This window comes from Eucyclogobius newberryi, unplaced genomic scaffold (genome assembly GCF_026437365.1).
Source record: "Eucyclogobius newberryi isolate DKJ021-1_F unplaced genomic scaffold, fEucNew1.0.hap1 SCAF_15, whole genome shotgun sequence".
Lineage (NCBI taxonomy): Eukaryota > Metazoa > Chordata > Actinopteri > Gobiiformes > Gobiidae > Eucyclogobius > Eucyclogobius newberryi.
The window spans coordinates 15,972,012-15,988,121 of NW_027315779.1; the positions used below are offsets into that span (position 1 = coordinate 15,972,012).

General features: G+C 39.6%; 1 protein-coding gene across 4 annotated transcripts in view; it reads left to right on the forward strand.

Annotated features, from left to right (window-relative positions):
- The first annotated feature begins 1,673 nt into the window (after window positions 1-1,673).
- Window positions 1,674-16,110, forward strand: part of klhl13 (kelch-like family member 13) — a 29,588-nt gene continuing 15,151 nt past the window's right edge. Inside the window, exons 1-3 of one of the 4 annotated variants that reach the window (XM_072446269.1) lie at window positions 1,674-1,782; window positions 3,977-4,050; window positions 13,336-13,407. In XM_072446269.1, the coding sequence (XP_072302370.1) occupies window positions 3,998-4,050; window positions 13,336-13,407 (125 nt within the window). In that variant the 5' untranslated portion in view covers window positions 1,674-1,782; window positions 3,977-3,997. Of the gene's footprint in view, window positions 1,783-3,976; window positions 4,051-7,450; window positions 7,770-13,335; window positions 13,408-16,110 lie in introns of those variants that run through there. The other 3 variants (XM_072446271.1, XM_072446272.1, XM_072446270.1) reach the window with 3 other exon arrangements.

A 16,110-nucleotide genomic window follows, 5' to 3' on the forward strand; every position in this document is an offset into this window, starting at 1 on the left:
CAGGACACAGCTGCCCATGTCGTGTCTTAGGTCTGCAGTGTAGAGGGTGAAGAGAACAGTGCCCTGGGGCGCCCCCACACTGCAGGTCCGAGTGTCAGACACACAGTCCCGGGCTCTCACAAACTGGGGTCGGTCTGTGAGGAAGTCCAGGATTCACTCTGCCAGGTCATACTCCATACCAGCCGTCTCCAGCTTGTCCCTCAGGAGCAGCGGCTGATGGTGTTGAAGGCGCTGGAAAGATCGAAGAACAGGATCCTCACAGTGCTGCCAGGCTTTTCTAGGTGAGAGAGAGAGCGGTAAACTACAATGCAATAGTACCAGCAACACCATGTATTTATATATCAACTCAACCAACCAACCAACCAACCAACCAACCAACTAATCAGCTTTTCATACAAAAAGATAGAGACAAAGTGCATCACAGTCAATTAAATACAATCCCACATCCTTTTGATAAACAATATAATGAATAAAGGACTCAATAAAAGATTTCATTAATTTAGAGAAAAAAATACTTAATTTGTAAATAATATGTATGCATTTTTATTTATTAGTTACTACAGGGACACATGGACTTAGACCTAATATTTTAATATTAATCTTAATTACATTATTTGTCTTATTAACAACAATGCTGTGCCATATCAGATTATTATTTACAAACAGAATACAATAATACATTCTTATTGGGGAGTTTTGATTTGCTCTTGCCTGATTTCAACAATTTCAGCATTTTGATTAGGCTACCACCAAGCATGGGGCTTAAAGACTTAACAGCTTAATCTATTTGAATATCTGAGTTTTACAGACAAAGCTAACATTGAAAAATACAATATGCCTACATATGCCAGTGTTACCTTTGATATCAAGGCTCGGTTTCTATTGCCTGGTTCTGCATAATTTCATTGAGCATAACTTATCCAGTAGTGTTAGTACACACTGCTAACACTGTTAGCCCTGAACTGTGTGATGATAAATGATGTGTCATTTTTCTATTATAATCATGTGCAAAACCCTTATTGAAGTCACTTTACCTGTCATTTATGCTGCCCATGTGCTGCACTGCAAATAATCATAGCCACTTACTGTACATATTTATTTGTTTTTTTTTCTGTCCATATGCCGCACTGTACACAACATGGTCATAACCACTTACTGTACATATTTATTTTTACCAGCAGTGTGTACGATTTTATGTATATTTTTGATGTTATTTATATTATCTTATTGCATGTTTCTATTCCCCTGCTGTTCTTGATTTGGGAATTGCAACAGAATCAATCAATCAATCAATCAATCATCAATCAATCAATCAATCAATCAATCAATCAATCAATCAATCAATCATTCTTTCATTCATTCATTCTTCCAATCAATCAATCAACCAACCAACCAACCAAAGTAAAAGCAGAATTCTCCATCTCATAAAATGTAATTACCAGGTAAGAAGAATTAACGAGGACTATAAATATCTAAGGTTTGAAAGTTGCAAACTTTGGTGTAAAGTTACAGAGCCATTAGCACGTTCATACAAACAAGACAGCAACTTGTTACAGGTTTTTAGGAATTTTCCCTTAGAGACACTTTATTTAGTAACGGAAGTTTGTAGCCAATGGTAAAAGATGGCCATAGACTTCCACCAATAGAAAGTTCAGATGTTCGTGTCTCTCAATAAGCTCTCCGTGCATTGGTCAGAAGGAGGAAGGAGGTCTCTCTGTATAAGTGGAATTGAGGGGCTTGGGAGGAAAACAAGGACGCTAGTTATCGCTCTCTCCGCTCAAGGTATGGATTTATTTATCTAGAAGTTTACAAAACACATTTCTTCTAAATCTAACGAATAAGGCGCTTTATAAGTCATTGCGAGGTGTACGGATACGTGTCAGATAGTTTCTAATGTTTATTTGAAGGAGGTGGCTGAGAAACCACACCAACTCCTCCTAACTAGCGCAACAAACTTATTTCAGCATTTCAGCTGTTTGTTCGTAATAATAACCAAACAATCGCCATGCATAAATGCGTGTTAATGTGGCACGTGAAAAAAGGACAGTCGTCATTGTATTTAAATGGATCATGTTCAATGTAAAGGTTAGCATAGCTTGTTAGCTTAGCCGCTTAGCCTCTTCCCTCTGGAGGCAGTGCACAGCAACATGGCCATAAAATTAGCAGAGCTCGGGTCTCAGGCTGCCTCAGTGACAGTGCAGGTGCTGAGGCTTATAAACACACTCATGTCCAACAAGGACTGCCCTGGGCCAGCTGACAAGCTAACTGCACCTCCATATAGTTTACTCATATGTTAGGCATTTGTTTTAGCCTCTGCTCAAACTAACATACATGACATTTTAACTATAATAATGTTATATATATATATATATATATATATATATATATATATATATATATATATATATATATATATATATATATATATATATATATATATATATATATATATGTCACACAGTTTGATACATTTACTGTAAAAATATCATAACGTACTTTTTAAATCTTCAAGATTGTTGTTACAATTACTAGTCTTTTTAATTTATCCATAATGTAGTCTGTACTTTTATTAATGGGTGTAACAGGCCTTTTTATTGTTAGAATATAGAGGCGATTCTTCCCAAGCTTCACGCTTATTTTTAGATTCAATTAGCCCAGTTTCATGTGAAGCAACAAGTTACAATTGTACTGCAACTCCCTCATTTCCAAGAGCAACCTTCAGAAACTTCAGTACTGACTTTATGTAGCTGTTTGGATAGTATTGTCATTGTAACCTGTTGTTGTAGAAAAAAAAAATCTGTTTACTACAACTGAATCTTTAGTCAATACAATGGAACACTCCTGGACGAATGAGGGATTACGTCAACATGTAACTTGTTTACATGTAACTTGTTTACATGTTGTATAATATGTATAATATATATATATAAGATAAGATAAGATAAGATAAGATAAGATAAGATAATCCTTTATTGTCCCACATGGGGAAATTTCATTGGTGCAACGCAGGTAGATACAGAGGTAGATACAGAAGAACAGATCACTTATAGGAAGTCTGATAAACATTTTCAGTAGAAGATCTCCTATAAATAAATAAAAACTCCCATAGACAAATAAATACATAAATACCATTGCATGTGATCCCGACAGTAATTGCACATGAATATGTGTCACGACAGCACATAGATTGCACATGAATTTCACAGTAATTGCACATGAATTCCAACAGCAATTGCACATACGACAGAATTGCACATCAGTATTAGGTTAGGTCAGTATTGCGACGGGATAACGTGACGATCTCCGGGTAAGACGACTGTTGTCCGCAGTTTCATGAGTTCTTCCTTTGTGGAAACGCGGTACGGCGCCGGCCGGGGGGCGGGGCCGGAGCCGGGGGACTCAGAGCCAAGACACATCGCAACGACACGACGAAAACACTCAATCCAGCCGAATAAAGTCAAAACAAGTTAATTTAAAGCGATTCCAGTGCGTGTCCCGATCGTTCGTGAAGTTCCTCTTTCATATAAACGTGTACATAAACGTGTACCGACGACACGCCGTACTTTAGCGCGGCCGGAGGGCGCGGAGGGGGGGCTGGTGGGCTCTCTCGGAGCTAGCTCACGTCACAACAACACAACGAACGCAACGAAAAACGCTCAAATCCAGCCGAAAAAAGTCAAAAACAGTTGAATTAAAAAACTATTCCAGCGCGTGTCCCTATCGTACAGTAAAATAGAAAAAATATACTAACTATATTTACAAAATATAGGAGATAAAGCACAATAAGTGTGAGAAAGAAGAGAGAGCGTTTACACCGGGCTGCCAGCTGTACCAGCGCCTTATGACGTAAATATATATATATATATATATATATATATATATATATATATATATATATATATATATATATATATATATATATATATATATATATATATATATATATATTCATTTTACTTTTACAACCTTATTTCAGAGGTGTGGTTTTGGCGAGGGGATGGAGCACCCTGTTCACAGAGGGGAAACCATGCCTGTGGGACTTCATGACAGGTATGAACCTCATTGTTTTGGTTACATAATGAAATGTATACATTCTGTCTGAGATTAAGATGCAGTTTCCAACTAGCTCTAAACTGTGTTGAAATTACATTTTCACAATTTATTGTAAAGGGATTTAAAGAACCGTTATTAGTTTTTATTACGTTAATTACTTTTAATTTGTGGAAACCCTTTTAACAAATGACAAGTTCAAAATGGAAAAAAAGTCTGCGTCCTGTGGGCAGCCATCACAGTTCGAGTTTCTAAAATTACACACAAAGCAATCTTTGTCTCTATCATCACTGTTGCCATTTGTCTGTCTACAATCCTATTTTCTACAGTTCGCTCATACTTCCCAACCTTGTGTTTCATCCATTTATCTTTTTATTGTCGTGTCAGTTTATATTAATTATAGTTTTCAGTCATATGACTTTGGGTTCTGCTTGAGGTCAGTTGCCATGGCGACTCACTACATGCATGAGGAAACATGCTGCGTTACAGTTGTCCTCGGAGGTTTGAGCTCGGACCTTGGAAGGTTTTCTCCGGGTTTCTGTGTTCTTGGGAACACTTTATAGTTTATGTACAGTAATGTAACTAATGCAAACTGAGAACTTCAGAAATCAGACAAAACGCTTACCCAGTCAAATTAAATTATTAACACAGACATTGTTGTTAATAATTGTTATATTTACAATTTATAAATCAATATTTGACAGTGAATTCTAGGCTTTTGTTGTCATTAGCTCTGTATCAACTTTAGCAAAATTAGGATAACATATAATAACTCTGTATTTATGACTGCAAGCGCCACAGAAGGAGGTTTTCAGTCGTCCAGGTGCCCCAGGTCACCCTTGAAAAAGAGGTCTTGAAGTCAATGGCCTCTTACCTGGTAAAATAAAGGTTATTGAATAAATAAAACTAAAGCGAAAATCACACAATACTCAATATTAAAGGAGTCCGCCTATATTAACCTCTACTTATTACATCTATTTCAAAAAGGACACATACGTTTGTCCACTTTGATCGGCTCTTCCTCCATTTGACCCTGATAGAGAAAAGCTGTAGATGAACGCTGTTGAACAGAGATTTACTTTTAGTCTGATTTTGCAAGATTGTAGCTGAATGTGTGAGGTTTCTTTGGCTTTCCTGATTTTGGCTTGTCATCATTTCTCCATTGGGCATCAGGCCAGTGCATTTCATAAATGTGGAGTTTTTCCATCCTGTCGATTTTTAACTCTTGCCACATACATACATACATACATACATACATACATACAATCCTTTCTACATCCACTTTCTCACTCTTGAATGACTGATGCTTTTTGATGTCATTTTTATGTGATATCTTCTTATAGTACAGCTGTGTCTTATGTCTTTTGCTTTAATATGACAACTCTAATTGATTATATAGTGGAACAGTTTGAAGAGGAGGGGACATCCGTTTAGTAAGATAACAACTATCTCGGCTTTTTTCGAGTTTCCATACTGGATCGAGCTTGGCATGATCAAAGAAGTGAGATCATTTGCTACAAAGTGAAAGGAACAAATTAATGAATGTTCTTTCAAAATACAAACTTGATTTTGATGCAACACAGGGTTTGATGCCTGAATAATGACAAACACTTGACGGGGCGTCAGTAGCTCAGTGGTAGAGTGCACGTCTTCCAAAGGTCGGCGGTTCAACTCCCCGAACGGTCAGAGCGGTCTCATGCGGCCTCATGCGGCCTCATGCTGCCTCATGTGAATACTGCTGTTGTGTCCTTGGGCAAGACACTTAACCCAACTCGCCCCCCAGTGTCTGCGTACATCTGGGGTGTGAATGGGTGACTGGTTCCTTGATGTGAAGCGCTTTGATTACCTTGACGGTAGAAAAGCGCTATATAAATTTACCATTTACACTTTTTAAATATAATAGTTCTGATATAGAAAACCATTCAGAAAATGACCAACTTTGTCCTATTTATTTGTTTATTCTTTAGTATTTATTCTTTTTTTTAATATATATATATTTTAGTTTCATTAGTTTTTAGTATCATTAGTGTCTGCTATTAGTTACTTATAACTGTATTTCTTACTAACATCACAGTAAATGACAAACAAATTGTAATTTTAAAAGTTAAAGGCGCAATGGATGATTTTTCGGCGATTTGAGAACGCAGGTGGAAGTGCGCATGCGCACTCCCCCGTGCGGACTGATACAACACACACGTGCGTTTGTTTATTAGCGCAACGGAGCGCATCGCATCGCTCGTCTCCCGTAGATTTCAGTCCACTTCTGCGTCAGCTCGAACTGTCTTTCTCCGTCTTCATTTTGTCCCGTACACTGAGGGAACTATATTATGATAGATCCATGCGCTTAGGCACGCGGAAACGTGGGGACGAACCGCACGCGGCTGCAGGTGAGCGGTAGGTGCGTTTTATGATTGATACGTGGCAGGACTAATCGGCAGTCCACACCACGAGGAAATAAGACTTAGATTTGTGCCAAAAAATCGTCCATTCAACCTTTTAAGTTAAAAGTTACTTGACCATTGTGTTTTCCTCAACATTCTACAAAATCTATGTTTTCAGGTTAGACAAGATAAATAAAATGTTGGGTCATATCAGGATATTGTATCGATTTCGCAAAAAAACCTCCTGACAGAAATTAACTGATTAAAATGAAAATGTGTTTTTGAATAAAAAGGCAGATGCATTTAGGCTTAAATAAGTATGTTTCCTTAACTCCTAAATTATCCTTGATTTGGTCAATGTTCAGCTGCTTTTTTGTTTGTTTGACGTGCACGTTTTTTTTCTTCAATATAAATGAAGGGTTAGGGTGATTGTGTCAAATGTATTAAAATATCGCATCAATATTGCTGTAATTGACAGTCATATCCCATATTGAAATCTTTTCCAATATCGTGCAGCTCAACTGAGTATGCCCCACCAAAGCACTGTTCTGTAACACCGGTAACTTATAACTAGGTTAACGTTTAAACCTTCCAATATATTGTTGCTTTAGCTTGCAGCTAAACAAGCAAACCAACAAATGAAAGCTCTCATAAGATGCATATTAAATGCAATTAATATTATTTAGACAATAATTACTATTATTATATTATTACTATCCCTTCCTCCTCTAAAGATGAGCTTGAATTTGACTTGGTGTTGCTGGGTAAAAAAAACACATAGATATTTGAAAATGGCAAAATGGCAAAAGTGTAAAAATACAAATTGTTTATCTGTGCTTGCCATTTAGTCCTGGGTGTGCATCTATTTTAACAGCATGCCACCAGTGTAATCACAACTGCTTTAACAAGGTGGCACTGTTGCTTAGCTACTGGGCTATTCATGAACCCTGCGAGGCTGTTGGGAGGGAGGACTGCTTCCCCCTCCTACCACCAGAGAGCCGTGAATGCAGCAGGGCAGCAGTCGTGGTGGATACACACTATTGGCTTCCCAGCGCTGCCGCTAATATCAGCCTGTGTGAACCTGCTCTGCTTTGACCAGTGAATTTGTACATCCACTGCCGCCTCTGCCCTCTCCTTTAATGGTGTGGATAGAGTGGGATGGAAGACTGCACTGGAAGCCTTTTCATGGACATGGTCTTTGCTGTTGGATCTGCTCTTGCACCGACCTGGTGACAACAACATGCCGTTAAAATGGAAAAGCGGTTCCCCCGTCAGCTGGAAATTCCCAGTGCCAGTCCTTAAGACATCCCGCTCCTCTCCTCTTTCGCCTGCTTACATGTGAGTACCTGCTACATCGCTAAGCCTCTTCTAAGAGTGCTTCAGAGGTGGATTTACGGGCTTTGCCACTCAGAGGTTGCACTGATTATCAAATATATGAAAGCGGTATTTTGTGCGAGTAGCTTTAATTGGACAGAATGTGACTGGAGCGTTGTAGCGTGTGATAGGATTTGCCTTGTCCAGCATGTGTTCTACAGCTCTCTGGCACAGTGCTTAGCTCCTGGGACGAGTGGCAGCGTTTGCCGCTAGTCTGGACATCCTCGACTCTTGCCCTCTCCCAGTGATTATTTGGGAGAGGAGACTCAGCAGCTTGGGAGGAGCCTGCCTTTGTCAGGATGTCTGGTGTGCCCTGGTTTAGAAGCTATTGTCATCTGCTACTGTTCAGGAGGGGGGAAGGGTAGAGCGCCTCACACAGCCTGCCTCCCTGCCCTTTTATGTGCTGCTCTAATGGACAAGTCAAGTGTGGAGTGGGACTTTTGATTAGTCGCATGGAACTGGCCTACATAGAGTCAGCCAATTGTCAGCAATTAATTAGCTCTCATCTTTCCGCAGGCAGTTAAAACGATCCCATTGATCCCACTCATTCTTTTAGTATCACATTGTTAACTAATTACAAAGGTTTGATGCTAACTGTATTGTGTACATTTTTTTTGAGGCTTTCAGTATTAATTTAAGATGGATATTTTAGCTCTGACTTCACACTATGTATTGCTACTCCTCATGAACGATCACATTTATGCTTACATTTGCCAGGACAACAGAATGGATAGGTGGATACATTATGAGCCATGCCGTACCTCTGTGACAGTAAACAAATCTCCACAGCAGAACTGTGGATCACATTTTGAGCATTGTGAAGTTTTCCAATGCAATCTCAAAGGCAAGTGCAGCATGTGCACATAAGTAGCAGCAGACAGTGGCGTGTCTTCACACGAGAGTTGACGCCAAGTGGAGCATGATTAAGACCAGAGGCTCCACCTAGCTGTGGCCAGTGCGCCACAGCCCCGCCACACCGCTCACTAGAGACCACTGACTATTTTAAAGCATCTATATCATAAGCTGGGTTTGAGGCAGGCTAATATTTGGCTTCCTATTTTTAGTTACTCTCTCTGTGTGGCGAGGCAAAAGTCTTTTCTTATACCTTCACTTCTTAGGAGTTGTGATTCATTTATCTTTTTACAACCACCCAGTGCAGCAATTTAATACATATAGAGTTAGTTTAAAATGTGATGCTTGAACAAATTTGGAACATGTGCTTGACTCCGTAGACCATCTACACTGATAGAGGGCCGTTGGTCCAGATTTCACGCATGAAAATTGTGCAGCTCATGAAATAATCTGTTCAGTTGGAAATCTTTGGTCTTTTTCTGTAATTCCACAAAATGTCCTTCAAATGAATGTCAGCCCTCTATCCCGCGCATGGATCCAGGCTTCCTACAGGGGTTTGGAGCTAAGCACTTAATATGTGTGACTGCTGTCGTGGGTAATCACCTCTCGGAGTCGTCATGGCGAGCGCCCTGCCGTAAGTGTGTCAGTGCTCGCTCCGTTCTGCCACCTTCAGCACATGTCAGACGTGGTCCTTTTACCCAGGTCACCCGCTCACTGCATCATGAGCGCCAATTCAATGGGAAAAACACTTTTTATCTTTTTTATTTGTTAATTTGGGTTGATTAACAAAACTATAAATAGTCATTCTGGGGATGTAATAAACAGTTTGGGGAGATTAACTGTATTGCCCTTTTCTGAAATAAAAATGCCCTGACAACCACTTTTGCCCATAACTGAAAAAAAGGGCTGAAACGACTCCAAAATATCTGCTGAGAGAAGAGGTTTCATGACTCCGGTAAAGCAAAAATGACAGCAAATGCAACAGGAAACATCTACATTGTTTTTTTAATGAAAAAAAACAGTTTGGCTATAATGGCACTTTGTATATTTGTAATCAGGATAGAATCAAGCAACATCACTTTAGCTTCATCTGCCTCAAATTTGCCAAAAATCTCCCAATTCACACAGGCCTTTTATGCTCTTGACAACGCATTGATTTGTAAACTAATGGTTAGTTGTGGCCCTAAACGCAACCTTTTCAACTGGGGAGTTTAGCAAGGTGTGAGAGTTGTTAAGTTGATGGTTAATAATAGGCCTGTGAAGTTATTCTACAGTGTTACATTTTGCTCTATGTTAATTGGAATCAAACAGCTTAGCAAAGATGATGAAAACGTGTGATCTCTCACTCTAATGTACGGTAAACGTCACTGTATAGAGCGTTGTTTTGCCTGGCTTTATGCGTCCCGTCCTCCTCAGTTACCGAGCAAGAGTCGGCCCAATATTGACTACTTTTTGTGACATGCAATGGACAACGTGTAGTATCAACCGTAGTAAAACATTTCAGCCAAGTTGGAGCTTCATTGTCTGTTCAGGCAATCTTAAAGTCCGGATCGCAGGCTCAGAACTGCCTCTGGTCACCACAGGTCACATGCCACTCCGCTTATGCAAAAACACATCCAGCTGAAATAGGGTAAATATCCTAAAAACCGTGCACCCTGAAATGTGCCTTTTCCAGGGATTGCACTTTTTGGTTTCGCTACCCTGAACAGGATCATTTTTCATTCACACAATAGAAACCAGTGCAAGGTCTTTTTCAGGCCAGAAGACATGTTTTTACAGCCCTCAACACTTGTGGAGAATTAGCTTTTGAGGATATTATTAATTTCAATTATTAACCAAGGTTACAAGGGGCGTTTGCTTTAAAAGGTAGTTGTAGCCAGTGTGTTCTACCTTAAGTGTGTTTGCAAAAAAAAGCCCCAACTAAATCTTAATGAAAAGATTTTGAGCATTTTGAGCAATAATCATACAAGACATTTTGAGACGTTTATGTTGACTGAAAACTGGATCATCATTTTGTTAAATATCTTGTTTGATTGTAGCTACAGTAAGTTGCAAAAAGCTAAGTTAATGCTTTTTACATTTGTTGTTTGTATTTAAATGTAACAAACATTTACCACAATTAAAAGATGTACAGATGTCTTCTTACAGGGCTATACTTTTCATTTTTCCTCATGTTGGTTTTAGTTTCAATTTGTCTGTTGTTAAAGGAAGATTTGGTTGTGGGTTAACATCATATATAATAGTGAAAATACTGTATTTGCATGTGTATACATTTTGAAAGTCTCCCAATTAAATGAATCCGAGAAAATCCTCTGTACATAACGCCACGCCTCGCCGCTCATTCGGATCACACCGACAGCATTCTCTTCTCTAGCTTTGACACTTCTCAGATCCTCCAGTAGAGCTGGGCCTTCAGCTCAGGCCCTGCTTAACTTTTCATATTTCATACATTTTGTATCGGCACATTATAATATGTTCTTGTTCTTTTTGGTTTGTTTTGATGCAATCCTTCTCTGGCATGTTAGTTTGCCTTTATTTTTTAATAAGTCCGGATCTAACCCACACAAGTATTTCACAAACTAGCCAAGTAATCTTTGACATAAATACCTTGACCATAATGCACTCTCTGATTGCATTATAGATATTTAATCAGAGTCCTCGGCTGTTTAAAGATTATTAGCTGTGATTTGAGTGTTTATCATAAATTGGTGTGGACGTATCGAGCGACTGGCTTTTAAAATGTCAGGAGACCTCATCAGTAATGGGCTCTTTAGACATTAGTCACACCTGGTCAGACTGCATCAGGGCAGTACAATCAAGCATCATTACTACAGAGAACTGTGACCACACTACGGGCCGTTTGCTTTATGGTTCTTACAGAAGTCTCTTCAGCCAAGATAAAACTGCAACATGTACATCGTGGACACCTCTCTTGCAGTCAGCCCAGGGCAGCTGTGATACAATAGAGATAGAACTGACTGTTCTTTTGTTTTCATGGCCAATACCGATAGTTAAAGGACACGTCTTATACTATGTTATAATATTGTTTCCTCATCAAAAACATTTGCTCCTGTTGCATTTTGCATTGAATCCTGGTTTCTGAACTTCCCCGATGTGTGATGTCATCTACCTATGACATGGCTCCAAGATCTTCTGCGCTGTTTTAAAGGGCCTGTACCTGATTTTTTTTAACTTAAATCTGTTTATCCCCGGTACAGATGTATGGTAAAAGAATCTATTCAGGCGCTTTCTCTACAAAGCGTTATATTCTCCATGAAGCAGGAAGTGCCGTGATGGCAAAAATCGCTCTGGGCTCAGAGTTGTAATTAAATTTATTTAGTGTCCTTTTCATGCACACACATAAACAAGAGTTGTGAAAAGTGCTTATAAACTCATCACAGTGAATATTTAGGATGCTCAGAAGGCCGTAGGTAAGTGAGCGATACATGTGGATGGCTGCATACAGTCTCGAATGAACTAGTTCTGTTTTTCAGGTTTTAAGATGGTAAAAATTGGGTACAGCGCATTTAAGTCCATAAATTATCACCAGATGAGTATTTTCATCACCAGTGTCCTCTGCACTCATCTCTGTCTTGTTTTCTCTTATTTGAACGTGTCTGAAGTCTGGAGCATTATCTACATAGCTGATAGTGCTCTGTTTGTGTCCCTGCCTCATTGTCTGTGTACTCATCCTGCCATTGCCCTCAGTTCATCCTGTAAAATGCCACAAATGTTTAATCACACTCTCAAGTTCCAGAAAAATAAACGTAGTGCGTATTCAATTTTACTTAGCACTTCCAGATCATGTTGGGTTTACCTTTAGCACAGCATCAACTTTGTTTCCTGTGTGAAATTACGTCTTTTGACACGGCACTTGTCTTGGTGATATGTGTGAGTTAAAAAGGTGTCATTTTACTTGAAAGCAGATTTATTTTTAAACTATAATTTGAATTGATTTAAGTGAATGCAGAACCTGTCAGGCAGCACAGGTCTTCACAAAGCGTGACCTGGGTCTCTGGCGTCTCTGGCGTCTCAGAAACTTCATAAATTGTATCTATTTTGGTGTCTATCAGTGCACAGCTGAACATGATGAGACAGCACATACTCTTTAATCTTTTAAGACCCTTCCCATGTCAGCGAAGAGGCTGCGTTGACTTCAGCTCCCTCAAACTGTCAGGGCTCGAGCGACGTTTTTAAACTGCATGCCAACAACAAGAGAAGGGAGCCGCCATCACCTCTCTACCTCATGACTTATTTCAGCCACTCTTCCTCGTCTCTGTCACGCATCGAAGGAAAATATAACACAAATGCAAAGTGGGTTATAGTTAAGATTTAACATTTTATATACAGTTTCGTTATTTACCAAACATATGCACGACCACTCCACCACAATCGAGAATCACACTCAATGAAACAAACAATCAAACTACAATGTAAAGATGTACAATGAAAATGAATATGAATTAATTACTTTGTTAATCTGTAAATTATTCAATAAAGTTAGGCATAAGACGGTGGCAGACAGAGACTCTGAATAATGATGCTGCTGAGATGAATGTTGTATTATAGCCCGTGTCCAGACTGCATTGCTTAAAGTTAAACCTTTATCAAGTCAGATACTGTAGCTGTTTTTTCTTCCTCCTTTTTTTGTTTTTGCTTTTTGTTTTCCATCCGGCAGTCACCAACACTCCTTTGTGGTTTGGACAACCCACTCGCTGCTGGCTGCCTGTCCGACTTACCACCTGACGGGGTAAATGTACCAGTTACATGTGTCCGTGACCATAGTCCTTCACCCATCCTCCCCTGGATTAGTCCGGACCGATCCTCCTGGTCGACAGCCATTTGTCCTTGTCCAGCTCCATACCCGCCGCTCCAACGTCCGTCTCAAACTTGGTGTTATATGTCAGTGGCCACTTCCTTTCCTTGTCCCTCAGTACGTGTTACAGCATGTGAAACGGTACCCTGGTACCCTGATGCATTGTGTGTGAGGGGAAAAGAATATCTGAACATTTTGAGTTCAAAGATGTGAACACAAGAAATGTTTTTTTGAAATGTTTTTTTCCACAGCACAAGATTAGAAAACATTTCAATAAAATGTAATACTATTCTCTGACAATGCCCTGAGAAGTCGAGGCCATTTAATCAGCAAACATAGGCACTGCTGTTGGTGAGAATCTAAAGGTAATTTATTGCAACTAAATCTCGGACTAGAGAAGGACTAAGGGCCTCATCAAGAACTAGACATTAAGAACTAGACATTAGGAATAGTAACGTGTAAGGCAATGGGAATGAGAGAAAATTAAAGATCTCACTGTTGTTTGGTCATGGTTTGAGTATTTGTGAATAATTGTTAGTCGCACAATAACTGTAAGACAAAGATTTTTGACATCTGTACTGAGAAATAAACAACGCTTCTAACGGTAAATTCTGAGATGAATGAGATGCAAATTCTGAGTGGCACTTTCCTGCTTTAATAAAGGTCCATGAATAAACGATGCTGGCTGTAAAATTAGGGTTTTCTTTCATGTCGTAGAAGATCTTGCGGCGATGTCCCCCATAATGCAGCATCACCTCGCTAAAAGTCTCTTGTATTAAAAGCCTTATCCCAGGGCTATAAAACTGATTACACATGCCATTTCACATCATGTTTAGTGTAATTGAAAAGTTTATACAGGCAATAAAATAAATCGAAAAATGACCTGAACTGTTCAGCTTACACATCAAAACTCAGGCGTGCCTTCTCAGACTCGCTTCATTACATAAAACATCCTCCCAAACCCATTAGTCTCCACATCAGTCCAGTGCTGCCAGATCATTCACACCGTTTAAAGGCACAAATCCATTGCGATGCCGAGCCAGACAATTTTTGCAAAAAGATTATTTTATCAAAACATGGCCGATCTTCATTGGAAATGGAAAATTAATTGTCTTTCAACTCGGATGCCACGGTCGCAGACTGCTCTGTCATCTCCACACTGCGCTGCGCCGAGAGTTGTAGTGTTTGAAGCCCACGTTCATTGAGAATCAGGACTGTAGATCTTTGTAGAGACTTCTATGTGAGGCCACGGTCAGAATCTTTCCATCTGTTACGACGATGTTATTCATTTGCTTTGCTTTAGCTTGAATAAATCTCTGTACCCTGGCTGGTAAGACTAGCCTCTGTATATTTAGGCCCTGTTCACACTACCACACGTCTTGTTCCAATTGACCAGCTTAAATGGTCCTTTTCCGTGCTTTTGTGATATTAAATGGCAGTGTCATGTCATACTTTTTCCAGTATGTAGTATTAAACTAGCATAAAGAAACCTTATTCTCCATTTTGTTCAATGTAATCCGCAATATTGCTCTAGAATGGCATCATGATAGAAACAGGTTTATTGACTTCCTGTTCAAAGCTGCAGCACTGATTCTCCCCTGACCCTGTCTCTTCATAGTGGCATTTCACCTTGGAAAGCAGCAGATTCTCTTTTACAAATATTACATTTACGTCCATTTGACATTTGTTGATACGTGACATTTGTGAACTCTACGTGTATGACGCAGAGTATTTGGAATAATCACAATGAAGTACAGGGCTGGCGGTTGGTGGAAACGTACATTTTCAGTTGCACGACATTGCAGGATGACTGTAACTATGCAAGAATCAATCAAAACCGGAAATGCCAAAACCACTGACGTGCCCATCAGCAGAAAGAGGCAAAAGTGGGCGGGCCGGAATAATGTGATTAAAGATTATGCGACAAACGGCAATTAGATGGTCAATTGCTTAATTGCTTGGATTATAAACAGTTTAATAATATTGAAATGGTTTTATTGGCGTATATTGTTGACCAGAGGTGTAAATGCTGCTTTAGGCATTCTAGAGTAATTCTATACATTTACACATTGTTATCTCGTGAAATGTTTTACATATTTACACCCTTACTTTGTAACCTTGCTTGTTTCCTTGGTTAGTTTTCTCTGCTCACCTTGTTTTTGTATGAATATGCATGACACCTGACTGGAGACCCAGAGGAGCAGAATAGCCTTCTATTAGCACACTGTGTTTACTTACTTATGAGATGTTTGGAGACTGTTTTAACAGACGACTGACGCTTGGCTGCGTTCACTCTCAGACTTATAATTCTGAGTGGAAAGAGCTTCACTCTGATGTCGTTTTAGTGTGCACTAAATGTTCCACGTCCCAAGAGGATGCCCCCTGGAGCTTCGACTCTCACTCCCCTTCGCTGAGCGCTCGCTCCACAGACGCGAGCAGCTTGCACCACATTACATCACACGCACAGGTTCCAAGTTCCACTTAATCCTCAACATATTTTGTTTGTATTGTCTTAATGCGCAGGATTAATTTGCAGTGGGTCTTGAATCATACTCAAGAAGGAGATGTTTTCATTGGTAGTACACAGTCTGTCTCTCAGCCGTGGGTTCAGTCCACAGCTGTGTGTTGTGTCTTACG